Here is a 21,641-nt window from a genome sequence, read left to right as displayed (position 1 = left end):
CAACTTTTCCTCTTGTCTTGTTCCACTTGTCTAAAACATCTCAAGACACCATTCTTAATTTTATCGATAATGCTTATCTCAGCCTTGCATTCTTTCTTTATTTCAACGTTAAAATATGTGCGTTTGTTTTTGGTTGCACTCCATTTAATTAATTTAATTATTTAGTGATAGTTATAATAATAATAATGACCGTTATATGTATATAAATATTAAAAAAAATTATATACAGTAATTAAATTAAGAAAGGTGTGTTGAGATGGTTTGGACATGTAGAACGATAAAGTGAGGAAAGAACGGTAAAACAAATTTATGAGGCGAATGTAAGTGGAAAAAAGAGCAGAGGAAGACCGAAGAAAATATGGCACGATCAGGTATGCCAAATACTTAAAAGTGGTCAGGTTAGGAGTCGTAACAATCGGCGGGTATGTATGAGGAGATGCATGAACGTGGAAGAGGCGAAGAATGTTTGCAAAGACAGAGTGATGTGGCGTTCGATTCTCTCAGCCTACCCCTGCGGAGAAGCGGCGTGATGGTTAGTTAGTTAGTTAGTTATATACAGTAATTTATGTTTTTTTAAATGTTCGAGTACTATCTTACCTCTGATTGCAAACAGCTACCATATATATGGTATCAAACGTTTTGATCAATATCACTGGTCTGTTTTTGGTTGGTTGGAAGATATTGCTTTTTAGCAATAAATTCGCCAATGTACTTATTTCTATTATGTACATTAAGTTTGAATAAATAAATATTTACAACATTTTGAGTGTGTCCAAATACTTGTTCACAAAATCTGGATTATCTGCAATTACAGGAGTTATATTCGTTTTTTTTTTTGACAACTCATCAAATATGAAGTAGAATATGGAAGTCTGGGCATTTACGGTCGTCAGCCCCGTAAATGCACAGACTTCCATATTCTTCTTCATCTTTGATGAGATGTCAAAAAAAAATATTTTAAAAATTTTAAGTGTTGTTCCACCAAAAAATTGAGTAAAAAAACTAAATTTTACATTCGCAAGTGATATTTCTTGTTGATGTTTTTGAAAATTTGTTTTAAATCGGCTGCAAAATTGCTGTAAAGTAAAAATAAAAATATTTTTCAAATCCAAGCTGTGCTTGAACAACAAACGTCTGAGTCTATTTTAAAAGGCAACCACATGTCAATAAATCAATTCTGAACGATATAGCCGGTACGGTAAATGTCATGTGTCGTAAGTAAACCAATCGTGAGTAATTAAACTAGACAAACAGCACTACTGGCACCTGGAACACTGCACCAGAACTATACCGCTAGTACTGGACTAACCACATCACGAATATATTACCGTAGGACACGTCGAACAACCTTCCAAGTGCGTGATTATTGTATAAATCAGTGAAATATGTTGTGAAATCGGCACCAGAACCGTACCGCTATTACTGGACTAACCACATCACGAATACGTTACCGTCAGACACGTCGAACAGCCCTCCAAGTGCGTGATTATTGTATAAATCAGTGAAATATATTGTGAAATCGGCACCAGAGCTATACCGCTAGTACTGGACTAACCACATCACAAATATATTCGTAATGTGGTGAGTCCAGACTTACCACATCATGAATATATTGCCGTATGACACGTCAAACAACCTTCTAAGTGCGTGGTTTTTGTATAAATAAGTGATATATCTGTGAAACCGGTTAAAATTAAGAAAAATACGTTAAAAAAATAAGTTTTTCAGAGTAATTAAAATTATCGAGATGAAAATAAGATTTCAGGATAAATGGAGTACCAAAGTGAAAAGAAAATAAGAAATATATATTTATACGTTTGATATGGTTAGAATTTAGTGGAATTTCTTCCTATACAAATGTATGGACAGTATTGATTGTACACTTCATATTTTTTTAAGTGCATTTTCATTAATTTATGCCATTTCAACAAATATTTATGGATATCTCAACACAGATGAAGAAGAATATAGAAGTCTGTGTTTGTTTTAGTATTGTTTGTTGAAGTATGTTTTATCCATTTCATTGTCAAGGTTTCTTATAATAAATAAAAAAAAACTGTCAGTTTTCAACCATAGATGTCGCCTTACAGGAAATATATTTTCTATTAAAACAAATACGACAAAATTTTTTAAATTTGAGTTATTTTTAAAATTTTAAAAATTTTTCAATCAACAAAAAAAAGTTTATAATATAATATATTAATTAATTGTTTATAATATATTAATTTCATATATGAAGTTGAAAAATAATAAATTGCTTTCTCAACTCAATCATAGATGCTGCCAAGAACTCGCATGTAAAAGAACGTGTCAATTATGGGATATATAGACAAGTTACCAAAATTTGAGTGGTAATTTAAATTTGAGCGGGAATTTAAATTTGAGCTCTCAATAATGGGTGAATATTGCAGATGAATAATCAGTTATCACTTAATGCAGCCTATGACAGGTTGTTATCCCTGTAAATGACTTATAATATTTTTAACACTCTCTTCATCATTCATCGTTCACTTTGCGTAATACATTATAATGAATGATGCAATAAATGATAAAATTAATTGAAAGGAGAGTATAATATTAACATAACATAAAGTTAATAATGCTTGTAATATACAAATTGTATTCAAATTACTTCTTCATCTATGTTAGGATTTCTATAAAAAAATCTTTGAATCATATCTTTTAAGTGTTTCAGAAGAATTAAAATCTAGAATTTGTGAACCAAACATTGGACATTCTTAAAATATTATGAATTATTACAAGTATCGTTTATCTGTGAAAAATTAATAAAAGTGTAATATTCCTTCAATTATTGTCTGAACGTAAGTTAATATATTAAAAACTGATGATTTGGAAATTTGAACACATGTTTTATGACTTTTAAAGATATTACAGTATAAATATTGACTATAAACAATACAATATACTTACAAATATAAAATAATTAGCATAAATTAAATCAGTATATCAGACCTAAAGATGGAAGTATAGCTTCCGAAACTAGTCGTTATAATAAAATAAACTCAAGTGGTAAAAAAAAGTGTTTTTCTTTTACAATATAAATAAAGACTTAAATAAATACAATTATACAATAAAGAGTATAAATTAAACAGTACAAATATAAACATATGTAAAGTATTTAGTGCGAAAATACTTGAAATATTTTGTGAGTTAATAGCATCTGCAAGATTATACAATATAAATACAAGTAACACAAAAAACGTTTAGTAATAAAATTAAAGAATACTATTTTGAAACATAGAATAAAAAAAAAACGATTAAAATATAGATGGATATTTAAATATTTATGTGGATACGTTGCGAAAACTCTAGAAATAGTTTTTAATTCATTAGCGTATTGAGAAGATGATCCCGAAGCTAATGAAGGTGTTATTAGCGTGTGTGATTTTCCAATATGTCATCAATCAGGACGTGTGGTGCCACGTGTCGGAGGAGGCAGTGGTGGAAGTGGGCCAGGGGAAATTGATGGGGTGGAAATTGAAATCTGTCAATCAGAAGACGCCGTACTACTCGTTTCAGGGCGTCCCCTACGCCCAGCCACCCATAGGAGAGTTGAGATTTATGGTTAGTAGACAATTTTTCACCCTGTAAAAGCATCCCTTAGGATTGATATTTATTACTGGCCGCCCTTACCCGGGATTTCGACAAAATGTTCGATTTTATCTTATTATTATTATTGAGAATGAATTACACGATTTAATGCCAAGATTTTTAGCACACAAATCAATTTCTACCTATTTAATATTTAAATTGTAGTAATATCAAGTGCATATTACTAATACAAAGAAAATAATAAACAAAGCATTCATATTACATCTGTTCACTTCGTTACTTACTTAGAAACATTAAACTCATGCCTTTAAGGGAGTACTCTCAAATATGCAAAGTCAGTACCGGAAGGTCTAGAAGCACATACGAACAAGATTAAATGCTATAAATTTACTAAATTAATTTTATATTATCCACTGACACTTCGTGATGGAATTGCATTTTTAATTTATTATTAGATTAAAACCAATATTTTTAGCTTTTCCACTTTTTTATTTGACCAGCGACCGGGTTTCGTCGTTACCGACATCTGATGTCTGATGATGTCGGTAACGACGAAACCCGGTCGCTGGTCAAATAAAAAAGTGGAAAAGCTAAAAATATTGGTTTTAATCTAATAATAAATTACTAAATTAAATTACGTTTTATTTGTATAAATAAATCTTACTAACCATCACGTATATTCAAACAAACATATACGAGTATGTACATATTTAGTAGTCTTTTTTAAAATTTAATATTATATATTGCATAGTAGCATCCGATACACACGTACTTAAGTCGACGTTAATTAATTGCACCTGGGTTTTCATAAAATACGACATAATTTCATTGATCCTGCGGTGCATTTGCTTGAATAAACGGACGTGTGCGACGGTACTAATGTTCCTATATTATTACCAAATGAACAAATAAATGTTTCAATAAAATTATGGTAACAGAAAGCTTTGTATAAATATGAGTGGCTTCAAGTAACGTCACTTACATTTAAACGAATCCATTACGTATTACTAAAAGCCCATCAGAAATAATTAATCCTTTGTAAGTATAAGGGATTGAAGGTTTCAAAGGAAGCTTAGAGGAAGGCCCATTTGAAAAAACCTCTGATTTTATGTATGTACGGAGGTTAATACTAGCATTAAAGGACAGATACGTGTCCTATATAAATTAGGGAACATTTCTGGAAAATATTCCAACCAGAGTATAATCATTCTGAGAGCATTTTTATTAAAATAAGGATTTCCCGGCGATGCCATGAATTCACAAAGCCTTTATTTCATAGCATCGCCGACATAGGGTTGGGTAAATATCCCTCATGTGGAATACAAATTGATAATGTTGATATTTTATTGTGTTTTCCATTATGTTTTTTTTTATGATTGTATATTCCACTGAAATGTAAGAGTTATAATATCCATCCGACAAAATTATTCGATTTAACTTAAAATTTTGTAAACATACGTATGTATTTATATATATATATATATATATATATATATATATATATATATATATATATATATATATATATATATATATATATATATATATATATATATATATATATATATATATATATATATATATATATATATATATATATATATATATATATATATATATATATATATATATATATATATATATATATATATATATATATATATATATATATATATATATATATATATATATATATATATATATATATATATATATATATATATATATATATATATATATATTTATATATATATATATATATATATATTTATACATATAATCATATATTTCGCACGTCGTTTCATGAGTGAGCTTTAGACGGCATCTATTGCTAATTTGGGTAAGATTTTTAGTCAAAAGAGACCCTTATTTTTAAATGTTTCTCCTCATACATACTCGCCGATTATTTCGACTCCAGACCCGATCGCATTAACATACCTGACCATGCCAAATTTTTCTCGGTCTTCCTCTGCTACTTTTTCCAACTACATTCGCTTCATAATTTTTTTTACCGTTCTTTCCTCACTCATTCATTCCACATGTGTAAACCATCTCGACACACCTTAAATTTTATCGATAATGCTTGTTCCAGCTTTGCATTCATTCTTATATCACCATGATAAACTTGTTGTCAAAGGGTCTTAATATTATTTTATGGTAATAATCCTTACCTATCTAGTAGCAGAATAATTTTAATCGTAAATAAGATTTTTTTACAAAAGTGAATACAATTTTAGTTGTTGGGTAATAAATTCAAAATAAACAAGGTTTGTTGGATTGAATTCTACATTTATTAATGTATATGTTAATACGTCACGCGTTTCGTCTTCTTAGGACATTATCAAACACTCTGTTTGTGTTTGATAATGTCCTAAGAAGAAGAAACGCGTCACGTTTTAATATATACATAAACAAATGTAGAATTTAATCCAACAAACCTTGTTTTATTTTGGATATATTACTAAACAATTCAATATGGAATTCTACCAACTGTCTGCAGTTCCAATAAACAGTTTTAGTTTACTTGATGATCCCAAATAATATTTTGCATGCATCTACTAATAGTTTTAGTATTTTTTTTATAATTTTGCAAAAATTATTTCTTAAATACTTAAATATATTGTTCGTCACAACCTGCCCCACCCTTGTCACAACTGACCCCCCGGATGGGGTGAGTTGTGACAGTTTCCATAATTTGTAAAATTTCATTTTTTCGCCTTGTTTTTTAGGGAAAAAAGATATAATACCAAAATATTGTAGGTAAAGAATCATTTATTTTATTTTTTAATTTATAAAACTAACTAACTAATTAACCATCACGCCGCTTCCCGCAGGGTTAGGCAGAGAGAATCGAACGCCACACCACTCTGTCTTTGCAAACATTCTTTGCCTCTTCTACATTCATGCATATCCTCATACATACCCGACGATTATTACTACTCCTAACCTGACCACTTTCAACTATTTGGCATACCTGATCGTGCCATATTTTTCTTGGTCTTCCTCTGCTCCTTTTTCCAATTACATTCGCCTCATAGATTTGTTTTACCGTTCTTACCTCACATCTTTCTTAATTTTATCGATAATGCTAATCTCAGCTTCGCATTCCTTCTTTATTACACTATTCGAACATCTCCTGACCCTAAAGGATTTCCTTTTTTTGTAATTTAGTAACAATACGCCCCACCCTCCCCTACATATACAGAGTTCATCTAGGTTTACCTACAAAGGTATTTACATTACCTAAACCTACTTGCGTGGATCGATGTGAGAATGGGATTGCGATTACGGGAGAAGAGAAGACAAAGATACGGTGAATTTTCGATATTCAATTCATAACCAGAAAGTAGCCAAAAAAGTAGGAATATCGAGTAATTTTCTTAAAATTAAAAATATCTCTTCGATTAATTAATTGTAGAAAATAATAGGATTTTTTTGTTTGTTTAACTAACTAAATAACTAACAAACTAACTAACCATCACGCCACTTCCCCGCAGGGGTAGGCAGAGAGAATATAACGCCACACCACTCTGTCTTTGCAAACATTCTTCGCCTCTTCCACGTTCATGCATCTCCTCATACATACCCGCCGATCGTTACGACTCCTAACCTGACCACTTTCAAGTATTTGGCATATCTGATCGTGCCATGTTTTTCTCGGTCTTCCTCTGCTATTTTTTCCACTTACATTCGCCTCATAAATTTGTTTTACCGTTCTTTCCTCACTCGTTCGTTCTACATGTCCAAACCATCTTGTTTAACTAATGGAAATAAAAACTGTTATAAGAAAACTAACTTACTAACTATAATACAAAATCGACCGAATATAGAAATGACTCCGTATGACGTATTTTTAGAGAAAAGAAAACCGAATTTCCACCTTTAATTTTAATCAAGCTCTTACAAAGATACAATTACGGTTTTAATTCCGGCAAGAGTAACCACGCCACAATTTATTATGATTAAACATTGCGATTCTCAGACCTTGTTTATTCTTTAGCTCTACGACGCAATAGGCTTTTGTCTCGATGTTGGATTATTGGCTAATAAATTAATATGTAAAATCACAAGACTATCGGTAAAATTCTTATTGAAATCTGTAGAGAACTAAGGGAGATATTAAGGTTTAAACATTGGATATATGAATAAAACGAAAAACGTGCGTTCGCATACGTCATCAAATTTCCGTCATCGAACGTTTTATGACGTCACATGGTTTATTGTCTATGGTTTATAGAGCTGTAATAGTAGTAGTATGGATTGCTTGTTTACCACTACACTATCATTTGTAATATACACATATGAGTGGAGGGGGGAGTGAGAGGGTGGACCATAGACATCAACAAATAAAGCCGCAAATAATTTAGCAAAGACACCAACATTAAAATAACTCCATAGTTTCTGTGACGTCATTCATTGCCAACTTACGAAAATAACGTTTTTTCGAAGGCGAATTTTCCAAAAGAAAATGATGAATGAAAATATTGTAATAACTCCTGAAATTGGAGATAATCCAGATTTTGTGAACAAGTATTTGGACACACTCAGAATGATGTGAATGAAAATATTAATTATATCAGCTGTTATAAACACGTCACGAGTCTAATACAATCCTTTATAGGCTGAGTATGTTAAATTAGATATTTCTCCCGTCTGACGAAGATCCATTTGATTTGTTTTTCCATTTTGACATAAAGACACAAAAAAAAACATCTAATTCGTCCGAAATCACGGACGCCTTGTAAAAAATTCGTCTGTTTTTCATCGTCTAAAACGTGTTTCCGTTTTTATAGCCGTTTTGCCCAATTAATTCCGGAAGGTCTGAGTGTGAGAACTACTCAAGACGTCAGATTTTCCGTGCGGAATTATTTTTCTTATTTCCCTTCTTTGCTGTTGACCATTTCAAACCCGGGCGAATAAAAAAGGTTTTTTTTTTTGTATGTATTAATTTTTAAATATAAAATGGTTACTATATACCCTCAAAACAAGTCAACAACTGTTTAGTATACAATGTAAAATACATGAAATAGTTCAGAAAGTGATACATGGGGACATGGTGAGCCATACAACCAAAACGTCCTGGCCAATTAAGAATTGTACTATCGTAAATTTAATTTTTACTACCAAAATAACCGTAATTTGCAAGTAAATTATAAATGGATAGATTTTCAATGAAATTAATACAAATTAATTGGTATTTTAACTAATTGTTTTTATTTGTTAGCTACTCAGAATTTAGTATAATTTCTAAACAAATCATATAAATAAATAAATGAATATTTTTTTACATTATTCACCATTGGAGAGTTTGATTAAGATCATTATGAGATATCACTACCCTGTCAACGTTAGGGGATGAAAGAAGTATTATGACGTCATGTTATCCAATTATCCCTTTCCCTAGTTATAACTCCATGGCTGTGAGCCTCCCGTTATTTGTCAGATTACTTAAAACTTTCGTCGCTCTACTTCAGAAATGCGAAACTATCCTCCAATTACTCGACTAGTCTTGCTCAGCTGGCAAACTCTGGGAGGGTTACGAGTATTTAATTCTGACCCATCTTTCTTGAGGCTCACAGCCATGGAGTTATAACTAGTGAAAGGGATAATTGGATAACATGACGTCATAATACTTCTTTCATCCCCTAACGATGACAGGGTAGTGATATCTCATAATCATCTATCAAACTCTCCAATGGTGAATAATGTAAAAAAATATTCATTTATTTATTTATATGATTTGTTTAGAAATTATACAGCTTGTACATAAAAAAAAGTAAAATAGTTGGATAAAACCGAATTAGATAAATCCACACATTGCTCACTCCTTTCAAGAACGTCATAAATCATGGAAAATGTACTATATCCCAGCAAAAGAGGCATATTTTTAACTTAATATTTACCCGCTACAGGGCAGAAAGTGTTGTTTTTGCATTTTAAAGAAAAGGTATTGTTTAATTATGTTTTTAAATAATATATAAAAATACTAAATATTTTTCAAATGAAGAAAAAACCTTCAGATTTTACCTAAAAAGATCTGTTGCACATTAAAAAATTCAAAAATTGGCTTCATATTTATTTTTAAAACATTGTATTACATTTTTAAACATTAAAAACGTTCTCCTGAAAAATCAGGTTTTTTGAATTATGACGTTCTTGAAAGGAGTGAGGGATATTTGTGATAAATACTGTTGTATATGTAAACATGTATTATATACATATATATATACATGTATACATATAAATGTGTAAATGTTTGATTCCCAAGGGGGGGTGTAAATAAATATGATTGATTTTACACCTTGCCTTCATGCAAGTAACGATCAAGATAACATCGCGTCGATACGATTCAGTACCTTATGCACAATTGGGTGCGCATTGATACATTGTTAATCAGATACATTGTTCCATGCACTGATTTGATTTTTAAATATTTTTTTCGTTATCAAAGAACGAATAAATATAAGCAGAAATGCGTATTCTTTATTTTTACTGATTACCCTTATGGATATTACTACACATGTTGCTATGGGCCTATTAGATTACTATCTCTCAATTTGTGTAACACAAAGCAGCTCTTGTGACGTAACACCACGTTAACAGGTCAGAGAAGATCGCAATTAATCTAAAATACGAAACGGGATGAAACTGGAAGAGAGGGAAATAGGGTGATGATAAATTAAAACTTGACCCTTGACTGTTTATTATTGGGGGTATTCTCCTACTACGTATTATTAAACCGATCCTGAAATTATCCATCTGTTATTTCTCTCACTATTTTAACTAACTGTTTAATAAAAGCTTTCCTCATTCCTACTTGGATGCCTGTTGTGAACGCACACTTAGTGTGTCATAAGATGTTCCGAAAATTTTAGTTGTGTGATTGACAATCATGGGTAGAATCGGTGAATGTTACACGTGAGTCAAGTGATCACTTAACCAAACCTTTGACGGTCGTAATTGCCTAGACTTCCATATTATTCTTCATCTATGTAGAGATAATCCAGATGAACCAGTATTTGGACACACTCGAAATGTTGTATAGAAAAAAATACGCGATGATCAAATATTGAAATAAGGAAAGAATGCAGGGCTGAGATAAGTATAATCGAAAAAAAATAAGAAAAGTGTGTTGAGTTGATTCGAACATGTGGAACGATTGAGAGAAGAAAGAACAGTTAAACAAAATTATCAGGTAAATGTTGTTGGAAATATAAGCAGAGGAAGATCGAGGAAAACTTGGCATCATCAACTATTTCAAATACTTGAAAGTAGTCAGGTCAGGAGTCGAAATAATCGGCGGGTATGCATAAGGAGATGAAGATTGTTTAGAAACACAAATAAGTGTGGTTCTCTATTTCCTCTGACTGCCCCTGCGGGGAAAAGGCTTGATTGTTAGTTGGTTATATGTATATATTAAAACAAAATAAATCATACGATTGAATATGCGAGTACATATAAAACATTCTGGAAGAGAGGGGACTTAATGATATATGTGTGCTTTGTGGTCATATATATTTATAAAACTTTTTTTGAACTGAATTTGAAATTACTTGTAAACGAGGATAATTGGTTTTTATTGGAAAAAGTTTGACAATCCATTATGTCTCGGAAACACAAACAAAATTTGAACAAACATTTTTTACAGTGGATAATATTATCAGAATCGTGTTGTTACATCGATGGTTAAAAGTTTTCAGCTTAATTATGTACGAATAATTTAGGGGAAAACATATTGTGATGTTCATATTACAATTTCGTATATTCAATTTGCCAATTAAATATTCAAAACAGAAATAAACAAGAAATACGATTTTATTATTTATTGATTTGGCATTAACTTTGTGGAATAAAAACATTATTGGAAAATAAAAATACAATTAAAAAGAACTTGTAAAAGTCCATAGTATTGAGTTTATTAATGTAAAAACGACCATTTCTTTTATGTTTTGCTCTGACATTTCGCTCACTCCTTTTAACAACGTCATATATCAAAAAACTTGATTTTTCAGGAGATCGTTTTCAAAGTTTAAAAATATAATTAAATGTATTAAAAGTAAATATCAAGCCACTCATTGAACTTTTTACTGTGCAACAGATCTTTTTAGGTAAAACCTGAATGTTTTTTCTCCATTTGAAAAATATTAAGTATATTTAAAAAATAATTAAACAATACCTTCTCTTCAAAATGCAAAAACAACACTTTCTACCCTGTAGCGGGTAAATGTTGAGTTAAAAATATGCCGCTTTTGCTGGAATATAGTACATTTTCTGTGCATTTCGAAAACATGACGATTTTTGATTTGTGATGTTGTTGAAAGAAGTGAGCGATTTATTGGTGGAACTTCATTTTATTTATATAAGTTTTACTTGGTAAATATTAGTATTAGTGGTAAAACTTAAATTTAAAATGGATAGATTTTACCACAAAGTGACTGTCGAATCAATTAATGAAATTATTCAAGTCAGTACGATTAAAAAAGGCAAAATGTATAGGAAATAGTTTTGTACTTGAAACATTCGTGTTTTAAGAAAAAGTGGTTTTTACCAAGTAAAACTTATATATAAAATAGATTTTACTACAAAATGACGAATCAATTAATAAAAATGGTTCTAGATTTATCTATACATAATATAAATATAGCTGCGAAATTCAATTCCATAATAAAATTTATTTAATTCTTAACGTAATTTTATTTATGAAAAATCATTGAATTAAGAAATATTTTTTCAGAAAAATATATTAAATTAAATTTTTTATCCTTGCCTTGTTGTGTTTATATCGTAAAGTTTAGTGTAGCTTACCACCAGTCTGAGGATGTCAGTAACGACGAAAGCCGGTCACTAGTCAATTAAAATAAAAGTTTATTTATTTATTGATTCGGCTTTTAATTTGTATAACTCCATTTTAATTTATAAATAAAATTTTGAATCAAACACAGTTTACTGAGTCTACTGAGTTGTATTTTAAAAACAAAACACATAAAAATTAACATTGTGATAATTGTTTCGCCTAGTTATGGCATTTCCAAACGAATGTCTTTCGTTTGGAAATGCCATAACTAGGCGAAACAATCGTCACAATATTAATTTTAAATGTGTTTTTTTAATAAAATACAACTTAGTAGATTAAAAAATCTATGTTTGATTTAAAAATTAATAAATAAAATAAAAGTTTAAAAAGTAAATAATTGTTTTTTTATTATCCGAATAATCAGGCGTTCTTAGTAAGATCATTATGGAATTTCGTGTTTAGAAGTAATGAAGAGTAGAAGTTAGTTTACTGAGGGGTTGTAATGATAATAATAACAGCTATTATTCGGGTTTAAAGAGAACTTTATCGCCGTTTCTAGTTCGCGTGAATCCACAATAATGGACTTGTACACTCCAAACGAATGTTCCACAACGCGAATTTCGGTCAAATCAACAACGTATTGTGTATAATATAACATAATTATTGTTGTAGACCCCGTCTTTACCATATTTGGGAGTAATAGATTATAGTAATCTTGGCATAATATTTTTTTTTGATAAATATTTGTACTTGTTTTATCATATACTCTTGGTTTTACGATTAAATATTAGCAAAATAAGACATTAATCGATAGTTAAAGATACCATTAAAAATTAAATTCTCTCAAGGTTTTAATCCCTCAATATTGAAGAGCCTACTCACGAAGTATTCTTTAAATGCTCCTTACTTCTTACTGAGCATACTTACAGATTGTAAAATTCTCTTAATGCTACAATTATCTTAATATTAAAGAAATATTAATGCAGATTGTAAAATTCTTTAAATGCTCGTTATTCTAAATATTAAGGAGCCTACCCATGGCCATAAATTTTTCAAAAAGCTTTATGGCAAAATACACAATTTTACAAATTTTTTGTTTGTTTGAACTCAAACGCATTTAGCAAATTTAGTTTATTCCAGAATTAAGGGATATATTTCAAATTAAACTAAAATCAGTCATGTGTTTTGGTATAAATATTGTAGTATATAATGTTATTATAATAACCGCAGGTTAAGTGAAAACGACTTTTTATTTTCAGCCGCCGAAGCCTTTGATGAGATGGGAAGGAACATTGAATGCCACAAAAGACGGAGTCCGATGTCCCCAAGAAGACCCACTTCTAGACAGATTTCCAAGCGGAGAGGAAGACTGCCTTATCCTAAACATTTACACTCCAAACATCAACCAAGAGTCACAAGACAAACTGCCAGTCATGTTCTGGATCCACGGGGGAGGATTTGCAACAGGCTCTTCTAGCACCCTCCTGTTTGGTCCAGACTTCTTCATGAACGAGGGTGTTGTTTTGGTCACAACCAACTACAGACTGGGAGCTCTGGGGTTCTTGAACACAGAGGACGAGGTCATCCCTGGAAACATGGGACTCAAAGACATCGTTCTGGCTCTGCGATGGGTTCAGGACAACATCCAAGTGTTCAACGGTGATAGAGACCAAGTCACAATTTTTGGGAACAACGCTGGAGGAGCAGCTGTTTCTCTTCTTATGCATTCCCAGATGGCAGAGGGAACTTTCCACAAAGCTATCTGCCAGAGCGGAGTGTTCGAACTCCCTCATCTGTTTTCACCAAACCCCAGAAAACGAGCTTTCAATCTAGATAAGCTCCTATTCAAAAACTCGGATACTTCAGAAGAACTACTCAAGAATTTGAAGAAAGTTAACGTTAATGATATAGTCAAAGCGACTCCCAAAACATTCGATAGCACTGAAGTCAGAGACAATCAAAAGAGTATTTTACCTTTTGGGCCATCGATTGAAAATGTCACTTCATCTCAAAGTACATTCTTAACAACGACACCAAATTCGCTCTATCAATCTAATTTTTTAAGTGCTAAAATACCTTTGATGATCGGATTCAACTCCAGAGAAGCGATAGTCTTTTTGAGAACACTAATCAACGATCCAGAGATACTTGAGAAGCTGAATTATAACTTCCAATTTTCAGTACCTTTAAGAGGAATAGAGTTCAGTTACAATTCTGATGAGTACAAACACGTTTCAGGAAGTATCAAGAATTTCTACTTCCAAAATGGCGTCATCAGCAATAGATCCATGAGCGAATACGTCGACTATGTGTCCGATGGAATAGTCTACCCCATCCATAAGACCCTTACCAAGCACTTGAAGGCAACAAGCGCCGAAACTTATTTCTACAGATTCTCTTTCGACGGAGGTCTCAATTTCTTCAAGAATTCCATTCTGAGAGACAAAGGAAGTATTAAAGGTGCCACTAACGGAGACGAGATCTGTTATTTATTTAAATGCGATACTTTGGGAGAGAGTTATAAAGAACTGCTGGAAAGTATCGTGGCGCCAGACGAGCTATTGATATCTGAGCAGATGGTTCGACTTTGGACCAATTTCGCCAAATTCGGGTGAGTAAAATTACAATCAATGTGTACAAAACTACAATCAATACTTGGGTGATCGAGTAAAAAAAGACTTCTTTGATGAAAATTCCTTACTTAGCTCGGTTTTTGGATTTGATGACTTAAAGCACCAATATGTAGACAAATTTGCTTGCATACTGTGTATTTCTAGCTCCTTATATATGTATAACACAAAGCTAAGTACCACTACTCTTATGAAGTATGTGTTTTATAGATCACATATAATAAACCGAAGAGTATGATAAGTTGTATGAGGTTATAAAATTAGACAAACAAACGCAATGATAAGTATTATTACTCTTATAAAGTGTGTGTCTTATGGATCACACATACTAAAATAATTTCAGTATACCAGGATATGATAAGTTTTATAAGGTTTAGTACGTATTTCTTAGAAAAATGTTTAAACTTATTATATAAAAGGCTCCGGGGAGAAAAAGTTTCATGGAAATAAATTAAAATTTGTTTGATATTTCTGGTATTTCAGTGTCGTAAATAAAGATAGTAGAAATACAAATTTGTAAGTAAAATATTGCTGAAGGACTTTCGTAAAATTTAAGACTTTAAGAGTTGTTTTTGTTGACACAGTGAATACAATGTTATAAGCCCACCTTTTATATATATATGTATATCTTTACATGTATATTGAACAGATTCTCAAACTGTTTTCTTAAGCTCGCCTTTTTCAATCAAATATTTTTTGCCGCCAAGAAAAGGCGATTCAGTTGGCTTGACCATGTACTGTACGCATGCCTCCTGAGAGCCGCCATCAATATTGCCTCTTTTACAAGGTACCAGGTTCGCTCCGCCCAGGACGACCACTGCTGACAATTCGTCGGGTGCAAGGGAGCTGGCGGCCGACAGAAAAGCCTGGAGACAATTTGTGGAATCTATATGCTCCACATAGGGAGTGGATGTGGTTGAATGAATGTATGAGGAGATGCATGGATGTGGAAGAGGCGAAAATTGTTTGTAAAAACAGATTGGTTTAGCGTTCTATTTTCTCTGCTACTCTTGTGGAGATGCGAGGTGATGGTAAGTTAGTTGGTTAATTTTTATTATTTAATTTATCAGACAATTAAGACCAAAAACTACTTTTAAAGATGTTGCCGAGAACTCACCCGTTAAAGTGTCAATTATATAGGCTTTATTCAACATCCGGCGTTTGAGTAGTGTGGTTGTCAATCGAACAAAAATATAAATTTTTGGATATTTACAAGGCTTACGATCTGTCATAAGCTGGTTTAAGTGATCACTTCAAACACAAGCTTTCTAAGTGTCAATAAGAGCAAAAATAAAACTTAAAATATGAGTACCTACTGTGGTTGTCCATTAAAATATAATTATACATAGATATCTGGATTTTTATAGAGCTTACGACCTGCCAAAAGCTGGTTTAAGTGATCAATTTAAAGACAGCTTTCAAGGTGTCAATCACAGCATTAATATGATAGGTAGAACGGTGTATGTTACACGTGTATAAAGTGACCACTTAAACTAGCCTTTGCACATCCTTCATCATCTTTGTTGAGATATAAAAAAATAATAAAAAAATAAATTGTTTTTCATCTATATTTGAGTATCTCTGGTGTAAGAATCTTCACGTAACAAAAAGGTTTTACGTTTATAAGTTTATTTCGTTTGTGAGAAAATAAAGAGATTTAGAATACCTACCCTTAGCTAGTCCTTTTCATTTTCGTAAGGTAACATTTTAACAAATAAAAAAATTGCGAAACATTTCAATTTAATAAGGACCTTTCATATTACGAATTGATGTATGTTTATTCAGAATTATTCAACAAGAATTGTAAGGGAAAGTTTTAAAAGTCTTAAAACTTTGGAAATTGTATTAATATATTTAAGAAAGTATTATAATAAAGTGTGTTTTAAAAATGTATGTAAAGTTAAGCATAGAGTTGGCAAAAGAAAGATAAAAGTAGACTGAATGCAGTCGAAATACCATCTGTCAGACGAATATGCGGCATAACGATAGTTAGATTGTTAGGGAAAGTTTTAAGATTAGAAAAGGACTTTGATTTTAGATATTGAAACCTTCACAATGGATTATGGAAAGTAAAGCGTGGAGTGGTAAAAGAAGGAAGAAAGTAGACTGAATACAGACGTATGATAGATGTTCGAATCGCAGGAAAGAATGCAAGGGTGAGAAATAATAATAATAATAAAACCCCTATCCGCACACCAATGGTGCATAGAGCACTGCTTCATATGAACACATTGTTATCTTGCTCGTTTACACACGAAGGAAAGGTGATCAGCCCTCCGCTTCAGGTACCAGTCCAGGGTAATAATGAATAAATATGACAGTGAAAAAATCACTTATATTTATTTTACCCCCCTTGGGAATCAAACCCGGGACCTCCAGAACGGTAGCCGAGCGTGCTTATTACACTACAGAGGCGGAGAAAAGCATCATCAATTTAATTAAGAAAGGGAAATAAGCAAACGTTCATATTATTTATATTATATATATATATATATATATATATATATATATATATATATATATATATATATATATATATATATATATATATATATATATATATATATATATATATAAACATATATATATACATATATATATATATATATATATATATATATATATATATATATATATATATATATATATATATATATTATATATATATATATATATATATATATATATATATATATATATATATATATGTATATATATAAATATATATATATATATATATATATATATATATATATATATATATATATATATATATATATATATATATATATATATATATATATATATATATATACATATACATATATATATATATATATATATATATATATATATATATATATATATATATATATATATATATATAAATATATATATATATATACATATATATATATATATATATATATATATATATATATATATATATATATATATATATATATATATATATATATATATATATATATAATATATATATAATTAATATTAGGGCGTCGTCATTGAGATGGTATTGGATACTTTTTCAGGTTTTAAAATAGCAAAAATAAAATAAAATAATTTATTTTGCGCAGTTTCGTAAAATACTACCTCAAGGACAATATTTAATTCCAGCTTAAGTAATTAAAATAATATTTGGACCCAGAAATACGTAATCGTAAAACCAAATTTGTCCACTTATTGGAGTGATGAATCAACTAACCATTATGCAACTTCCTCGTAGGCAGAGAGAATAGAACGCCACACCACTCTGTCTTTGCAAACATTCTTCGCCTCTTCCACGTTCATGCGTTTCGTCATATATACCCGATGATTATTACGACTCCTAACCTGACCACTTTCAAGTATTTGGCATACCTGATCGTGCCAAGTTTTTATCGGTCTTCCTCTGCTTCTTTTCCCACTAACATTCGCCTCATAATTTTTTTTTACCGTTCTTTCCTCACTCATTCGTTCCACATGTCCAAACGATCTCAACACACCTTTCTTAATTTTATCGATAATGCTTATCTCAGCTTTGCATTCCTTCCTTATTTCACTATTCGCACATCTATCATACATTGTTTTGTCGCACATTCTTCTGAGAGATCGCATTCCGACTGCATTTAGTCTACTTTCATCCTTCTTTTGCCAACTCCATGTTTCACTTCCATACATTAGAGTTGGAACCAGGACTCCGTTGTGCACTGCCAGTTTAGCTTCCGCTGATAGGTTTTTATTTGCTATAACTGATTTCAGTGCACCATTCACTTTGTTCCCAGCATTCTTCATATCACCATTTGCGTTAAAACGTTCGAATCCAAAAACCGAATGAAGTCACGACTTATTTGAATAAAGCCGTTGTTAAATTCTATCGCAAATATCTAATTCGTATAGCCTTTATGTTAAACTCTATTTAATTCTAGATATATCCGGTGCTGATGATATACGGCTGTAACGTTAGTAAACTGATTGAAGCACATGTTTCTACATACTGTGTTAGATCACGTTAATTTATGCAGAATGTGTTACATGTAAAATATTAATTAGAGGTATCTCGTATCTATTGTTAATAATTCACAGTCTTGTCACAAGAGGGTGTACATTTTTAGGGTGACTATGTATGCACAATTAATGACAGTATTTGAAATATTTATTTTTCATGTTCGCAATACAATGGTAGTAAGACTATCTAGTAGAATATATTATTTTTTAACATCTCGTCAAAGATGATGAAGAATATGGAAGTATGAGCAATTATGGGACTGACGACCGTCGTAGGTTGGTTTAAGTGATCACTTAACACACGTGTAATGTTCACCAATTCTACCCACTGTAATATTCATTCAATATTACCCTGGACTGGTACCTGAAGCGAAGGGCTGATCACCCTTCCTTCATGTGTACAAAACGATCAAAATAACACTGCGTGTATATGAAGCAGTGCCCTATGCACCATTGGAGTGCAGATAAGGGTTTTATATATTATAACATATTATATCGTAGTGTAATGGTCAGCCCGCTTGGCTACCGTTCTGGAGGTCCCGTGTTCGATTCCCAAGGGGGGTAAAACAAATATACGTGATTTTTTCACTGTAATATTTATTAAATATTAACATGGACTGGCACCTGAAGCGGAGGGCTGATCACCTTTCCTTCGTGTGTTAACGATCAAGATAACACTGTGTTTATATAATGCAGTTCCCTATGCACCATTGGGGTGCGGATAAGGGTTTGAATTGAATTTTATATATGTGTATGTACAAGCTGTATAATTCCTGAACAAATAAAATAAATAAATCAAACGAGGTTCACTGACGTCAATGATCGATTGCTTTCAGTAACCCGACCCCGCTGAAGGAGAGCGTCCTCCGTAATATAGTCTGGAAGCCGGCTGCTCCTGAAAACCATCACTTCCTGGATATCGATCGGGACCTCAGGATGGGTGTCAATCCAGGAGCGAGGAATATCAATTTCTGGGATGGCATATTTGCCAAATACGCCAATGAACATCAAATTATCAAAACCGAATTATGATGAAACAAAAATGAAGATTTGATTTTATTTATTGTTTTGGCTATTAATTTGTAAAACTCCATTTTAAATTTATATATTAATTGTTCTGAATATTATTAATATTTAAAACATTGACTTTGTGGTTAGTCATTTTAACTTATTTATTTTTTACAAAAATGTTGATAAATAATTCTATCACACGTTTTACCTCGGCTCGTAACGCATGTCTGTATTGAAAACTATAGTGCATGTTGGTCTTCGGGTCGACCAAAAATCGCATGTGTTAGACATTTTGTTTAGTTTGAGTGTGTGAATGGTGCTCGGCTGTCCAAATTTAAAACACAGTAAGGGACATTTTTTTTGTAGTAGTTTTTTTTTTGCATTTATGGACTAAGTAGACTCTACTTAGTCCAAAAATGCAAAAAAAAACTACTACAAAAAATGTCCCTTACTGTGTTTTAAATTTGGACAGCCGTGGTATGGTGGTGAAGGGTAGTATTGTTTGCATGCTGTGTTTGTTAGTGATTGTCCTGACGAAGAGATGGGTACGTCTCGAAACCGATAGACGTAAAAATTTCGGTGAGTGGTTTTATAAGAATTTTATTAACATTTTTGAAAAAAAAAAAATAAGTATTAATTGTTAATCAAATCAAACACAGATTTTTTGTTTCTACTAAGTAGTATTTTATTGTTAAAAAACACATAAAAATGAATATTGTGACAACTGTTTCGCCTAGTTATGGCATTTTTAAACGAATGTTTGAACCGTAGGTTATGTTATTTCATAGGAATTTTTGAAAAGTAGGTTATGGGTTTTTCAAACATTCGTTCGATAATGCCATTACTAGGCGAAACAATTGTCATAATATTATGTAACAATAAAACACAACTTAGTAGACTTATAAAATCTGAGTATGAATCAAACAATTAATACATAAATTAAAATGAATATTTGATGTTAAGAATATCAATTTTATATGTGACATTTAAATTATCTAAATAAAAAAATATTATTATTTATTGCCGAAATCTATTACATTTAGAACTTTCATGTGAAAGGGATCAAGGAATATTGCATATATATATATATATATATATATATATATATATATATATATATATATATATATATATATATATATAAAAAAAAATATATATATATATATATATATATATATATATATATATATATATATATATATATATATATATATATATATATATATATATATATATATATATATATATATATATATATAATATATATATATATACATATATATATATATATATATATATATATATATATATATATATATATATATATATATATATATATATATATATATATATATATATATATATATATATATAAATATATATATAAATATATATATATATATATATATATATATATATATATATATATATATATATATATATATATATATATATATATATATATATATATATATATATATATATATATATATATATATATATATATATATATATATATATATATATATATATATATATATATATATATATATATAAATGCAATATTATTGATTATTGGTTATTGGGACTGATGACCGTCATAGGCTGGTTTAAGTGATCTCTTTACA

The 21,641-nt window shown here is 30.5% G+C and overlaps 2 protein-coding genes across 19 annotated transcripts in view; one reads left to right on the top strand and one right to left on the bottom strand.

Moving 5' to 3' along the window:
- LOC148300306 (uncharacterized) overlaps positions 1-21,641 on the bottom strand; it is a gene marked incomplete at its 3' end in the record, with an annotated part of 112,956 nt that overhangs the window by 9,495 nt on the left and 81,820 nt on the right. The window lies entirely within an intron of this gene.
- On the top strand, positions 1,296-20,061 carry LOC148300308 (juvenile hormone esterase-like). 18 transcript variants are annotated; one of them, XM_088274967.1, is made up of 5 exons: positions 1,296-1,329; positions 2,764-2,894; positions 3,005-3,585; positions 13,627-14,978; positions 19,839-20,061. In XM_088274967.1, exons 3-5 carry the CDS (start codon positions 3,367-3,369, stop codon positions 20,032-20,034), a joined length of 1,767 nt encoding a protein of 588 aa, XP_088131093.1. In that variant the 5' UTR covers positions 1,296-1,329; positions 2,764-2,894; positions 3,005-3,366; the 3' UTR covers positions 20,035-20,061. The 18 variants fall into 18 exon arrangements, with proteins under 18 accessions (XP_088131093.1, XP_088131090.1, XP_088131101.1 ...); XM_088274964.1 differs by having other exon boundaries at positions 1,296-1,355; positions 2,688-2,894; XM_088274975.1 differs by having other exon boundaries at positions 1,296-1,359; positions 2,764-2,822; positions 3,355-3,585.

Source organism: Brachycentrus maculatus, unplaced genomic scaffold (genome assembly GCF_059751285.1).
Source record: "Brachycentrus maculatus isolate JH-2025_06_01 unplaced genomic scaffold, ASM5975128v1 h1tg000753l, whole genome shotgun sequence".
Classification (NCBI taxonomy): domain Eukaryota; kingdom Metazoa; phylum Arthropoda; class Insecta; order Trichoptera; family Brachycentridae; genus Brachycentrus; species Brachycentrus maculatus.
The sequence above is the reverse complement of the archived record's forward strand: the minus strand, read 5'-3'. Positions and strand labels throughout refer to the sequence as shown.

Coding starts and splice junctions, on each gene's coding strand:
- LOC148300308 (XM_088274977.1), top strand. CDS start 3,367: ATGATCCCGAAGCTAATGAAGGTGTTATTAGCGTGTGTGATTTTCCAA. Junction 3,586..13,626: donor TAGGAGAGTTGAGATTTATG/GTTAGTAGACAA, acceptor TTTTATTTTCAG/CCGCCGAAGCCTTTGATGAG. Junction 14,979..19,838: donor ACCAATTTCGCCAAATTCGG/GTGAGTAAAATT, acceptor GATTGCTTTCAG/TAACCCGACCCCGCTGAAGG.